This window comes from Ctenocephalides felis, unplaced genomic scaffold (assembly GCF_003426905.1).
Source record: "Ctenocephalides felis isolate EL2017-DRISC unplaced genomic scaffold, ASM342690v1 CF-g0.4_SCAFFOLD_01604, whole genome shotgun sequence".
Taxonomy (NCBI): Eukaryota; Metazoa; Arthropoda; class Insecta; order Siphonaptera; family Pulicidae; genus Ctenocephalides; species Ctenocephalides felis.
The window spans coordinates 3,882,311-3,896,139 of NW_020537758.1; the positions used below are offsets into that span (position 1 = coordinate 3,882,311).

Sequence of the window (13,829 nt, forward strand, 5' to 3'; positions counted from 1 at the left end):
GTAAAGTGGAACAGATGCAATTTCTTTTATTAAATTTTAAAGGCATTTCATGCTACATTATTGAACCAATGCAAAATATTAATTCTGTGGGTACTTTTGTTTCAAAGATAACACACAGTGTATTACATTGATCTGCTATTCGTCAGAAATATTCATCAGAAGAGCCGGAATAACAATTTATTCAATTAATCTCTTGTAAAATTGCTTTTTTTTTTAAACTTTACTATTTTATCTCTTACACCTTTGCCAAAGTAAAGGTTTTAATGTAAGTAATCAGTAATTTTTGATTGATTTCTTTACATAATTTTATTGTAAAAGCAGTCCCTGGTGCTATTGTGCACAAAATACATAGCAATTGCTTTCGTCGACTTGGCCACATCATGTAAAATCATGTCGGTCATTATAATTGGACATATTTTTTTGCAAGAATGGGTCATTATAAGCGACATGTCAATGTAAGCGAGGTCAATATATCCGACTAGACAGCTGTTTTTTAAAGAAATTTTATATGGAAACCAAATTCCTAGTGCGATTACGTCATATAAAGCGGTTGTCAATATATCCGGCGTCATACTAATCGGATTCTACTGTATATATATATATATTTATAAATATTTTAATGATTTTTGTGATCTAAATCTTAATCCACATATTGATAACTGAAGTACTAAAGTCTATGTTTCGACTAGTTTTATTAAAAATTTTGATATGCAAGTATATATAATATTTGATACTAAATTTTAGTCTATTCTTTCTAGTTTATATTAGTAAAACTTCATCAAAGTACCCCAAATAAATTTTTTAAGTTATTCGATAAAATCTAGAAAAATGTCTTAAATCCATATATTGTTGAAAATAATTAATAAAATGCTGAAGTCTGCGTTTCCACTGGTTTTATTCAAAATTTTGATATGCAGGTATATATATATAACAATTAATACTATTCGATACTAAATTTTATCTAGTTTGTATTGATGTAAATATATTTATTTGTTGATGTAAATAAAGTTTTCAAGTTATTCGACAAAATCTAGAGAAATCTGCTAAATTCACTTATTGGTAATTAATAAAATACTAATGTTTCTTCCGTTTTTATTCAAAAGTTCAACATGTACGTGTGTATGGTAATTTATACCAAATTTTAGTAAATTTATCTAGATTTTAGTAGTGTATTTTAGTAGAATACAGTTATTTTTAATTCGTAAAATACTCAAATCCGTGTTTCAAGCGGAATAAGAATTACTTAAAATTTAAATATCAAAGTATCTATAGTAATTTACACATTATATGAGTAAATTTTATCTAGTTTTAGTTAGTGTAAATAAATTACTATGTCCTGATTGAAATTATCAAGTTAAATAACAAAATTTAGAATGTCGTCTTACTATTTTGATAACTATTATGATGATTATACAAAACAACAGGCTATTTTATATTTTTTATTGTTTGGTCAAAATGTGGGCAATGGCTATAGAGACTACAAATTTTTAATTATAAAGTAATTAATCAATAAAATTATTGGTAAATCCTCTAAGGCCAGCTTGGGCCTCGTTGGCCTGTCTGTCATTTGCATAGCAAGTGCTCTGGAAATTTCTTTTGAATTGGCCCTCGTTGGTCAAATAGGAACCCAAAAGGTTACTTGCCTAAAAAAACAGAAATTTATAAACTACACATTGTATTTCATTATCTTTACTATAATGCCGAATACTAAAATTAATAAGTTTTCTTAGAAATTTTCTAGATGCTTACAATTTTATAAAAAGGTACCTTCAAGTCTAAGACAATAAAGTTTAGAAATTCATGATAATTTAAGTATTTGATTTAAATTGTTGTAATTTTAATATATTATATATCATTATGTCTACTATGATGCCAGATATTAAAATCGATGTGTTTTGTCAGAAATTTTCGAGATATTTACAATTTTATTCAAAAAGTACCTCCATGCTTGAGTATGATACTATGAACCAGTAAAGTTACAAAAATTCATAATAATTTGAATATTTGATTTACAATGCTGTAATTTTAATATATTATGTTGTATTATGTCTACTATGATGCCAAATATTAAAATCAGTAAGTTTTCTTAGAAATTTTCAAGATATTTACAATTTCATTCAAAAGGTACCTCCATATCTAAGTACGATACTATGAAGCAGTAAAGTTACAAAAATTCATAATAAATTGAATATTTGATTCACAATGTTGCAATTTTAATATAATATATTTTGTTATGTCTACTATGATGCCAAATACTAAAATCGATAAGCTTTCTTAGAAATTTTCAAGATATTTACAATTTCATTCAAAAGGTACTTCCATATCTAAGTACAATACTATAAAGCAGTAAAATTACAGAAATTCATAATAATTTGAATATTCAATTTACAATGTTTTAGTTTTAATATATTATATTTTATTATGTCTACTATAATGTCAAATACTAAAATCGATAATCTTTTTAAGAAATTTTCAAGATTTTTACAATTTTATTCAAAAAGTACCTCCATGCCTAAGTATGATACTATGGACCAGTACAGTTACAGAAAATCATAATAATTTGAATATTTGATTTACAATGCTGTAATTTTAATATATTATGTTGTATTATATCTACTATGATGCCAAATATTAGAATCAATGAATTTTCTTAGAAATTTTTGAGATATTTACAATTTTATTCAAAACGTACCTCCATGCCTAAGTATGATACTATGAACCAGTAAAGTTACAAAAATTCATAATAAATTGAATATTTGATTCACAATGTTGCAATTTTAATATATTATATTTTAATGTGTCTACTATAATGTCAAATACTAAAATCGATGAGTTATCTTGGAAATGTTTAAGATATTTAAAATTTTATATAAAAAAGTTCCTCCATGCCTAAATATGCATATTAAACTAATACGACGAACCTGTAAAGTTTAGAAATTCGTATTAAATTAAATATTCAATTTACAATGTTGTAATTTTAATATATTATATTTTATTATATCTACTATAATGTCAAATATTAAAATCATAGGGTTTTCTTGTGAATTTTAAAGTTATTTACAATTTTATAAAAAGTACTTCCAAGTCTAAGTGTGAATTTAAAACTGATACGACGAACCAGTAAAGTTTAGAAATTCATAATAATTTAAGTATTTGATTTATAATGTTGTAATTTTAATATATTATGTTGTATTATATCTACTATGATGCCAAATATTAAAATCGATAATCTTTTTGAGAAGTTTTCAAGATATTTACAATTTTATTCAAAAAGTTCCTCCATGCCTAAATATGCATATGAACCAGTAAAGTTTAGAAATTTGTAATAATTTGAATATTCAATTTACAATGTTGTAATTTAAATAAATTATATTCTATTTGATGCCTAATATTAAAATCAAAGGGTTTTCTTGGAAATTCTCAAGATTTTTACAATTTTATTCGAAAAGTACCTCCACGTCTAAGTATGATACTATGGACCAGTATAGTTACAGAAAATCATAATAATTTTAATATTTGATTAACAATGTTGCAATTTTTATATATCAAATTTTATTATGTCTATTATGGTGCCAAATGTTAAAATCTATGAGTTTTCTTAGAAATTATCAAGATAATTACAATTTCATAAAAAAAGTTCCTCCATGCCTAAATATGCATATTAAACTAATACGACGAACCAGTAAAGTTTAGAAATTCGTATTAAATATTCAATTTACAATGTTGTAATTTAAATATGTTATATTTTATTATATGTACTATATAGTATATATCATATGATGGCAAATAATAAAATTGATGAGTTTTTTTAGAAATTTTCAAGATATTTACAATTTTATTCAAAAAGCACTTCTATTCCTAAGTATGATACTATGAATCAGTAAAGTTACAGAAATTGATAATAATTTAAGTATTTGATTTACAATGTTGTAATTTAAATATATTATATTTCATTATGTCTACTATAATGTCAAATACTAAAATCGATAATCTTTCTTAGAAATTTTCAAAATAATTACAATTTTGTACAAAAATTTTGTACCTCGCCATGCCTAAATATGCATATTAAACTAATACGACGAACCAGTGAAGTTTAGAAATTCGTAATAAATTAAATATTCAACTTACAATGCTGTAATTTTAATATGTTATATTTTAATGTGTCTATTATAATGTCGAATACTAAAATCGATGAGTAATCTTGGAAATTTTTAAGATATTTACAATTTTATAAAAAAAGTTCCTCCAAGTCAAAATGTGCATTTTAAACCAGATGAACCTGTATTAGTAGAGTTTTAGAGTTTTATAATTAAACATTAATATTCAACCACTATTATATATTAAAATTAATTAAATAAAAATTCTATTTTTATTTATTTATGTCAATTATAATTTTTACCTTGGAATATCCGGCATCATTTAATCTTTGACCCAAAACTCTTCCGACTCCGGGGACTTCCGTGACCGGTTTGTTTCCCATCGGCTCCGAAACGAAATTCCGGTGTTTTTGGCTCGTCGACATTTTCTTAAAAACAAAATTAACGAAAAAAACATTAAATCAAACTGTTCTAGTCTGTTGATTCCAAATTCTAAAGTTTATATAGGCACGAGAAGACGACAATAAATTAATTTAAGATTTAGATAAGATCTTATCCAGTTGAATTTATTATTGTTAACTTCTGCGAAAAATATTTTTAAATTATGATATAAGTTTATTGTATTTGTTATCAATAGTGTTATCGATTTTTTGTAAATATTCCGGGAAAAAATAATATATACGCATTTTTTGTTTATCGCTTTTGTAACATCCATAGCCTTGTCGAAAAATTTGTCTATTTTTAATAAATGTTTTAAAATATACCAAGGTGCTGTAGGTACAAATGATGTTAGAAAATATTATGGACTATTAATTTCAAACAAATTCGCTGAATATTTGGTTCAAATTAAACAAACCGTTCAAAAGTTGTAAAAAAAATAATAACTCGTTTCTGACTCGTTTTAACAGTTTAAACATCATATTTAGACATGGAGGTACTTTTTTATAAAATTGTAAATATCTTAAAAATTTCTAAGAAAGCTCATCAATTTCATTATTTGGCATCATAGTAGATACATTAAAATATAATATATTAAAATTACAACAATGTAAATCAAATATTTAAATTATCATGAATTTCTAAATATTATTGGTTCATCATATTAGTTTAAAATGCATATTTTGACACGAAGGAATTTTTTTATGAAATTGTAAATATCTTCAAAATTTTCAAGAAAACTCGTGCATTTAGTATTTGAAATTATAGTACACACATTAAAATATCATATATTAAAATTACAATATTGTGAATCAAATACCTAAATTATTATGAATTTCTAAACTTTACTGGTTGGTCGTATTAGTTTAAAAAACATACTTAGACATGGAACTTTTTTTTATAAAATTGTAAATATCTTGAAAATTTCTAAGAAAGCTAATCAATTTTATTATTTGGCATCATAGTAAACATAATAAAATATAATATACTAAAATGACAACATTGTAAATCAAATACTTATATTATCACGAATTTCTAAACTTTATTGGTTCATCATATTAATTTAAAATGCATACTTAGACTTGGAGGTCCTTTTTTTTATAAAATTGTAAATATCTTTAAAATTTCCAAGAAAGCTCATCAATTTTAGTATACGACATCATAGTAGACACATTGAAATATAATGTATTAAAATTACAACAATGTAAATCAAATATTTAAATTATCATAAATTTCTAAAGTTTATTGGTTCGTCGTATTAGTTTAAAAAACACACTTAGACATGGAGGAACTTTTTTTATAAAATTGTAAATATCTTCAAAATTTCCGAGAAAACTCATCGATTTTAGTATTTAAAATCATAGTAGACATATTAAAGTATAATATATTAAAATTACAACATTATAAATCAAATTTTAATTATCATAAATTTCTAAATTTTATTGGTTCATCAAATTAGTTTAAAATGCATACTTAGACTTGAAGGTACTTTTTCTGTAAAATTGTAAATATCTTGAAAATTTTTGAGAAAACTCGTCAATTTTGATATTTGGAATTATAGTAGACGTGATAAAAAATAGTATATTAAAATTACAACATTGTAAATCAAATACTTAAATTATTATGAATTTCTAAACTTTACTGGTTCATCGTATCAATTAAATGCATACTTAGACATGGAGGTACTTTTTTTATAAAATTGTAAATATCTCAAAAATTCCAAAAAAACTCATCGATTTTAGTATTTGACATCATAGTAGACACATTGAAATATAATGTATTAAAATTACAAAATTCTAAATCAAATGCTCAAATTATTATGAATTTCTAAACTTTATTGGTTCATCGTATCAATTAAATGCATACTTTGACTTGGAGGTACTTTTTTCATAAAATTGTAAATATCTTGAAAATTTTTAGGAAAGCTCGATAATTTTATTATTTGTCCTTATAGTAGATCTTTTAAAATACAATATATTAAATTACTACATTGTAAATCCAAAACTCAAATTATTATGAATTTCTAAACTTTACATCGAATCAGTATTTTTGTTTATATCAACTCCTTGAACCAGCGTTAAAATCTCTAACTTTTATCCAAGATTCAAACCATTTAGTACATTTACTTTCTCCCCAGACGTCTCTGCTGTATTCTATATAAAAATTTCTTTCAATGTCCTCCAAATGCGACCACGTGTATGTAAATATATACAAAATCGAATTCAGTCGAATGTCGGCGCACGTTCGGTGCATACATGCTGCTCTTTTTTTATTTATTAAAAATATTTACAATTGTTGCAAAATTTTGCAAAAATTTGAAAAAATCGCTGAATGTATGTGTAATTTTGTGGTGGTATAAAATTTTGAAAAAGTGCTTAGGGTAATGGATAATTTCAGTGCTTGATTGGCGTAATTTTTTGGTTTTTAAGAATATTGATTAGTTTCGATATTTTTTAAATATATTTAAGTGTTGCAAATATTTGCAAGAAATTTGAAAAATTGCTGGATGTGTGTATAATTATATGGTGAAATAAAATTTTAATAAAGTGCTTTGGGTAATAAAATTTTAGCATAGTTTTATGAAACTATCCATCCTATTATTAACAATTATTTAAACAAAAAGTATGCATCAAATTTCAAATTTTACGGCAAATTTATAAAATAAAAAAAAAATACTAAATATATTTTCTTACGAATATAATATTAAGTATAGCCTTTTGTAATTGCATAAATTTTTGTAAAATTGGTCATAAAAATTTAACAAAAATTTTAAACATAAACTTTTACCTAGAATATATCTTGTTTAACTTTAATATCTTGCTTGGATAAAATTAAATCAAATAAAAATAAAAAGTACAACTTGACTGTTTTATTTTTTAAAGTGTGCTATAATATACTCTGTATATTTTTATTCATTTTTTTTGCTAAAAATTTTAGCCAAATTATGGATACAAATTAATTTTTGAAATTAAAAATAAAACCATAGATTTCAAGTCTATTTCTGTCATGTTTTATCAAAAAACTTTGGAAAAATTGACTGTAATGTGAATATTTGTGCTTCAGTGATTTTTTTAAAAAAATTAAATACCAAATTTATAATAAATTCATATAAAAAAGTGCCAGAAATTTTCAAAAATTCAAAGAACAGCTAAAAGTTTCATTACTTATACATACATAAAATTGATATAAACTTGATTTTTATACCAAAAACTGGATTTTATGGACTAATTCAAAATTTAAGGATTATTTTGTAATTATATTTATATCAAAATACACCCCTGGATTTATAGAGTATATTAAAAAAATATTATTAAACTAAAAGTGTCAAATAAATTATTTTAATAAAAATTCATGTGTCGACAAGAACTCAGTACCAAAACTAAAATCAAAGTTTAATAAATTTTTGTGTAAATTTTGAGAAATTTAAACACCATTTTATGCATAATTTAGTCAAGTATATCATAAAATTAAATTTTTGAGTTGTCCAGTCAAAATTTGTTTTAAAAATCGACAAAAATTAACAGCAAAAAAACCACAAAAATATTAAAGTTCCCATAGTAAAAAGGTTTTATTAGTAAATTGTTTGTAAAATTTTTGTGTAAAATTTTGTTAGAAAGTTTTGAAAAGTGTAAACGCCATTTTGCTCATAATTTATTTAAAAATATTATAAAACCAATTTTTATAAAATTGGGTTAAAATTTGGCCTAAATCGAAAAAAATACAGCAAAAACACAAACAACATATAAAGTTACCATAGTAAAAATAAAAAGTTTGTAAAAATTTTGTGTAAAATTTTGTTAGAAAGTTTAAAAAGTGTAAACGCCATTTTGTACATAATTTAGTATAGAATATTATAAAACCAAAATTTATAAGTTTGGGTCAAAATTTGGCTCTAAAATCGTAAAAAATGCAGCAAAAACACCAAAATATAAATTGAAATAATAAAGTTTTATAAGTAAATTGTGTGCAAAAGTGAAAAACCGGGACGCCATTTTGTAACAAATCTCAAATAAAGCCAAAATTCCAATTTTCGAAAATATAGAATAACCAAAAAATAGAAAAACCGGGACGCCATTTTGTAACAAATTACAAATAAAGCCAAAATTCCAATTTTCAAGTTTTTAACACAAAAATTGTTTAAAAAACCTAAAAGTGCTTTAAAACTTGAGTGCAAAAATTTGAAATTGTGCAAAATTTTGTGTGAAACTTGCAAAAACCTTAAACGCCATTTTGTGTACAATATAAAAACACATGAAAATCCAAAATTTCAACTTTGTACCTCAACGCATTTTGGAGTACCATTGAAAACCCCAAAGTGGCCCCTACCCAAAATACCAAACCACCAGACTTAAAATCAATTTTAAACTTTAGTCAATTACAAAGAGTCTTTTTTATTAATGTTACTGCCTTAAACTGACCATAATGGTGGAAGGACCCCAGGACGAGAGTCCTCCATGGACAAAATTGTTAGAAGTGACCCCTGCAGCCCCTATAATCGTGAAAGTTGAAGAACCGCAGGATCCTCCGGCAACAAATGGACAGCCCCCGGGTGCCCCTAGAAGACAAAGTCTTTTAGGGTCTTTTCATAGACAATTGAGGTTGTCTTTTAAGGGCGACTCTTCTGGAAATGGAGGGGGGCCCTTTTTAGGTAATTGTAATAATAGATTTATGGTACAAAAGATATAAATTTAATATAAATTTTTATTATTATTAAACCTGAATAGTCGATAAATTGATTTTTTTTCCCACAACAATGTGTTTGGTGACTTTGATACGGGGTCACCAATAAGATAACAATTGGACAAAGAAACTTTAACATGAAGAGATAAAGCAAAATTGTCTCTCGGGTCAGAGTATCATATAGGGGCTTATCTGTCGTGTCGTGTTACAGAAAGAATATACGGAATATTATGATGGGAATTTAATATGATGTTCTTTAATATGTCTTTTGTTGGGTTTGATGAAAAAAATTTAGGGTTTTATGTGGGTTTTTGCGTTATTAACGGTTTTTGACAGGGGTGTCCTGAGATAAGATAGAAGATGTAATCATGGGGTTGTGTATTTTTTATAAATATTTGTACTCAGTTTAGATTTATAAAATTTAAGTATGTTATACTATGGTATGTCTACTAGGATAATCAATAAAAAAATAGTGAGCTTTCAAACAAATTTTTGTGAAATTTGCCAAAGCGTCAAAGGGTCTTTATAATGCACCAGTTCATACAAGTCATTGCAGTACAAATGCAATTTGTGGACTCAATATTTTTTATAAATACTAATACTCGGTTTAAGTTCATGAAATTCTACTATGTTATTCTATAGTATGTTTACTATGTTGTACAATAAAAAAAATTATGAGCTTTCAAACAATTTTTTGGGATGTTAACAATTTTACTCCGGAGTGTTCTTAAAACTTTTTTTCAAAACATTTGTATTAGAAAGGAGACGCAATGCAGGTTTTTAATTTTTTTTAAATATCTCTACTCAATTTCAATATATGAAATTTTAGTATGTTATTCTACAGTATATCTACTATGATTCTGATTTAAAAAATTGGTAGAGTTTGAAGCAATTGTTTGAGATATTAACGATTTTAACAAAGAGTGTTCTTTGAAAGATTTCTCTGAACAACTTTTACTAGTAGGAAGTTCAATAGATGCTATTTTTGAGTTTGTCATCTTTTATAAATATTTCTACTTGGTTGAGGTTTATGAAATTTTAGTATGTTATACTTTAATGTATCTACTATGATGTCTAATAGAGAAATTAGTAAGCTTTCAAACAAATTTTTGAGATATTTACGATTTTGCCCAAAAGCGTCCGTTACAAATTTACTCTGAATTTGGTTAGGAGTGGCTGTTTCTGTGTTTTATATTTTTTATAAATATTTATACTCGGTTGAGGTTTATGAAATTTAAGTATGTTATACTTTAATATAACTCCTATAATGTCTGGTAGAAAAATTATTAAGCATTCAAACAAATTTTTGAGATATTTACGATTTCACCTAAAAACGCCCTTCAAAATTTACTCTGAACGCAGCCTGCCTTAGCAGATTGGTTGGAGTGGCTATTTTTGTATTTTATTTTTTTTATAAATATCAATACTTGGTTGAGGTTTATGAAATTTTAGTATATTATACTTTAATGTATGTACTATGATATCTAATAGAAATATTAATCATTTTTGAAACAAATTTTTGAGATATTGACACTTTTTCCTGAAAGCGTCCTCAGGAATAATTTTATAAACGCAGCCATATACTGAAAGCCAATATTTAGGTTTAATATTTTTTTATAAATACTTACACTCGGTTTAAGTTTATGAAATTTCAGTATGTTATACCATAATATATCTATGATAATGTTCAGTAAAAAAATTAGTGATGTTTGATGCAATTTTTTGAGATATTAACGTTTTTAGTCGACAAGTACTTTACAATATTTTTCAGTGGAAAGAAGATAGTAAGCAATTATTGCGTTTTATATTTTTTATAAATATTTATATTCGGTTTAAGTTTATGAAAGTGTAGTGTCTTATACTATAATATGTCTACTATTATTCTTAATATAAAAATTAGCATGGTCTCGAGCAATTTTTTTAGATATTCACGTTTTTTTATGAAATCGTCCTCAGGAATAATTTTATAAATGCAGCCATATACTGGAAGGCAAATATTTAGGTTTAATATTTTTTATAAATAAAATAAATCAATAAACAAAATAAAATTACTCACTAAATTTTCTTAATTATTTTTTACCAAGTTTATAAATTTTTGTATATTATACAATAATATGTCCATGATAATGTTCAGTAAAAAAATAGTATAGTTTGAAGCAATTTTTTGAGATGTTAACGATTTTAATCGTAAACGTCCTTTAAAAATTCACTCTGCCATAGTAAACAGGTTAGGAGAAGCTAATTTGTGTTTTATATTTTTTATAATTATTTATACTCGGTTTAAGTTTATGATATTGTAGTACGTTATACTATGACATGTCTGCTATGATACCGATAAAAAAATTGTGAGGTTTCAAGCAATTTTTTGAGATATTGACGATTTTCCCTGAAAGCGTCTTCAGGAATAATTTATAAACGCAGCCATATACTGGAAAGCCAATATTTAGGTTTAATATTTTTCATAAATAAAATAAATTAATTAACAAAAATAAATATTACCCACTAAATTTTCTTAATTTTTTACCAAGGTTTCCAAAACCTGTCTAATCTAATAAAACAATACATTGTGTTATATTATTTATTCAATCGACTAGATTTTGACCTCAGGAGGCCATTTAATAGAAAGTTTCATGAATTTCAAGTTTGTTTATTAGAAACAGATTGATCGAATTAGAATTACAAATATCGAAAATTAATTATACCAAGGGCCCCCGAATACAAATTTATGGTGAAAGATTTTTTATTGCACTAATTTAGTACAAATGATTTGGTTCATTTTCTAAAAGCATAAGGTAATAAAAAGATTTTAAATAAATACTTTAGATAAAAACTTTTTAAGTGGTTTTTGTGACACAAATTACTGGTGGAGAGATAAGAAATGTGATTTGTGAAATAAACAAATTAAATACATAAACTAGGTGTGAGTGGCATATTGCCTTAGTGCAAATTGCAAGATATATATATATAAGTATATATAAGTATATATGTATATATCATGTACTTATATATAAGTAATGGACTAAGCGTTAAATTGTTGAGTCATTAAGATTAGTTTCTGTAAATAGTTTTTAGAAAAACGTCACTCATCGATACTTAAAAACATAAATAGTTTTGAATTAACTAACAATTAACATCTTACCTCGTATCAAATATTTGACCTTTACAATTACTTTGAACGTTTACTTTTTGATAACACATAAAACTAAATATTATAAACATATTGTTACGGTTTATTTTATTAATTAAACGTAAATTAACATATCCACACAATCATCACATTTAAAATTATTGTAAACGAAACGTCAAATCAAATAAAAAATGGCGGACATTAACACCAACTTCACAAATATAAGTTTTAAATATTACCGATCACTTTAAAAATATTAATATTTTTAATTAGTTATATTTAGATTGTTTACACATATGTTCTTATATTAATTATTTATATTATATTAATATAATATGAATATATAAAAAAATTGATTAACGTTTGCTTGCAAAAATATGCAGAATGTTGGTACCCCTGCAAACACAACTGTGAAGAATGCGTTAAACCGAATTGACATTAGAATCAAAATGTCGGATGTGATTAAATTGTCGCAGTTAAATTTAATATTTAATATTTAATAATAATGATAATATGTTTGTGGACCTATATATTTTTGTCTTATTGTTATAATTATTAATTCATAGTATTGTATTTAATATTTTTGTTGTGAATATAAACACAAATACGGCTATTGCATTGCAAAGTGAGTGTAGTTTTGAAGAATTGTTTCGGTGTCTAAGCTAAAGGTAGGAATTTTATAAAATTTACTTTAAATTCATTAATTTAATAGCTTTATTGACTTAAAACATTGTGCCAGTTAGAAACTAAGTATAAGAATTATGTTGTAAAAGGTTCTGATTGGTATATATATATATATGTATTCGACTTAATTGCTAATAATTGATATTTAGTAACACCTGAATTTGGGAATAATTTTAAAATTTTGACATGATTCAATATTCTAAACTTTCATGTTTCTATTAAATTAAACTTCTTTTTGTCGGCCTATAATATTTCAGTTAGTATCAACCATGAAATATATCGTTCAACAAAGTTTCATCATTTTTTTTTCTTTCAACACTTTCAACAATTAATTACAAAAAAATGGCGCTACCAATCTCGAGCAAAAACTAGCTAGAGCGATTCCCAACCGATATCTTTCAAAGAATTTTTTGAATCTACTTAAGTTTTGGCTAAAACTAAATAAATCTAATCATCAAGGTCTATAACTTTGTGTTTATCTATATAGAACTCAATGTAATAAGAAGTTTAAAGTAGAGGGAAAAAGATGTATAACCAGCTATAACCTTGATTCTCATGACCCTGCTATCGGAAGATAAACTTTAATCTTTGAAAATCTATAATAAAAGTATTTTCTTCTGTTGGTAGATTTTTAGCATTAGTTAAAAATGTAATTGTTTTATAAAATACATTTAAAATTGAAATAAGACATTAAACCTGTTCCAAGTTACCCCGCCAGCATTCAAACAACACATCCTTATGCACTTAAAGTATTAATATTAGATTCTCTAGAAATTGATTAGCATATACCCTACTTAGCAAAA

At 24.7% G+C, this 13,829-nt stretch overlaps 1 protein-coding gene across 1 annotated transcript; it reads right to left on the reverse strand.

The window, feature by feature from the left end:
* Nucleotides 1–1,502: 1,502 nt before the first annotated feature.
* Nucleotides 1,503–12,442, reverse strand: LOC113372858 (barrier-to-autointegration factor-like). The gene is made up of 3 exons (XM_026613195.1): nt 12,355–12,442; nt 4,400–4,525; nt 1,503–1,643 (listed from the first exon to the last, which is right to left on the reverse strand). Exons 2-3 carry the CDS (start codon nt 4,520–4,522, stop codon nt 1,503–1,505), a joined length of 264 nt encoding a protein of 87 aa, XP_026468980.1. The 5' UTR covers nt 4,523–4,525; nt 12,355–12,442.
* Nucleotides 12,443–13,829: the final 1,387 nt, after the last annotated feature.

What these genes read in the sequence shown, in the direction of transcription:
- LOC113372858 (XM_026613195.1), bottom strand. Translation starts at nt 4,522, where the DNA reads ATGTCGACGAGCCAAAAACACCGGAATTTCGTTTCGGAGCCGATGGGA. An exon ending in ATGATGCCGGATATTCCAAG is followed by an intron (nt 1,644 to 4,399) that starts GTAAAAATTATA and finishes CTGTTTTTTTAG; the next exon opens with GCAAGTAACCTTTTGGGTTC.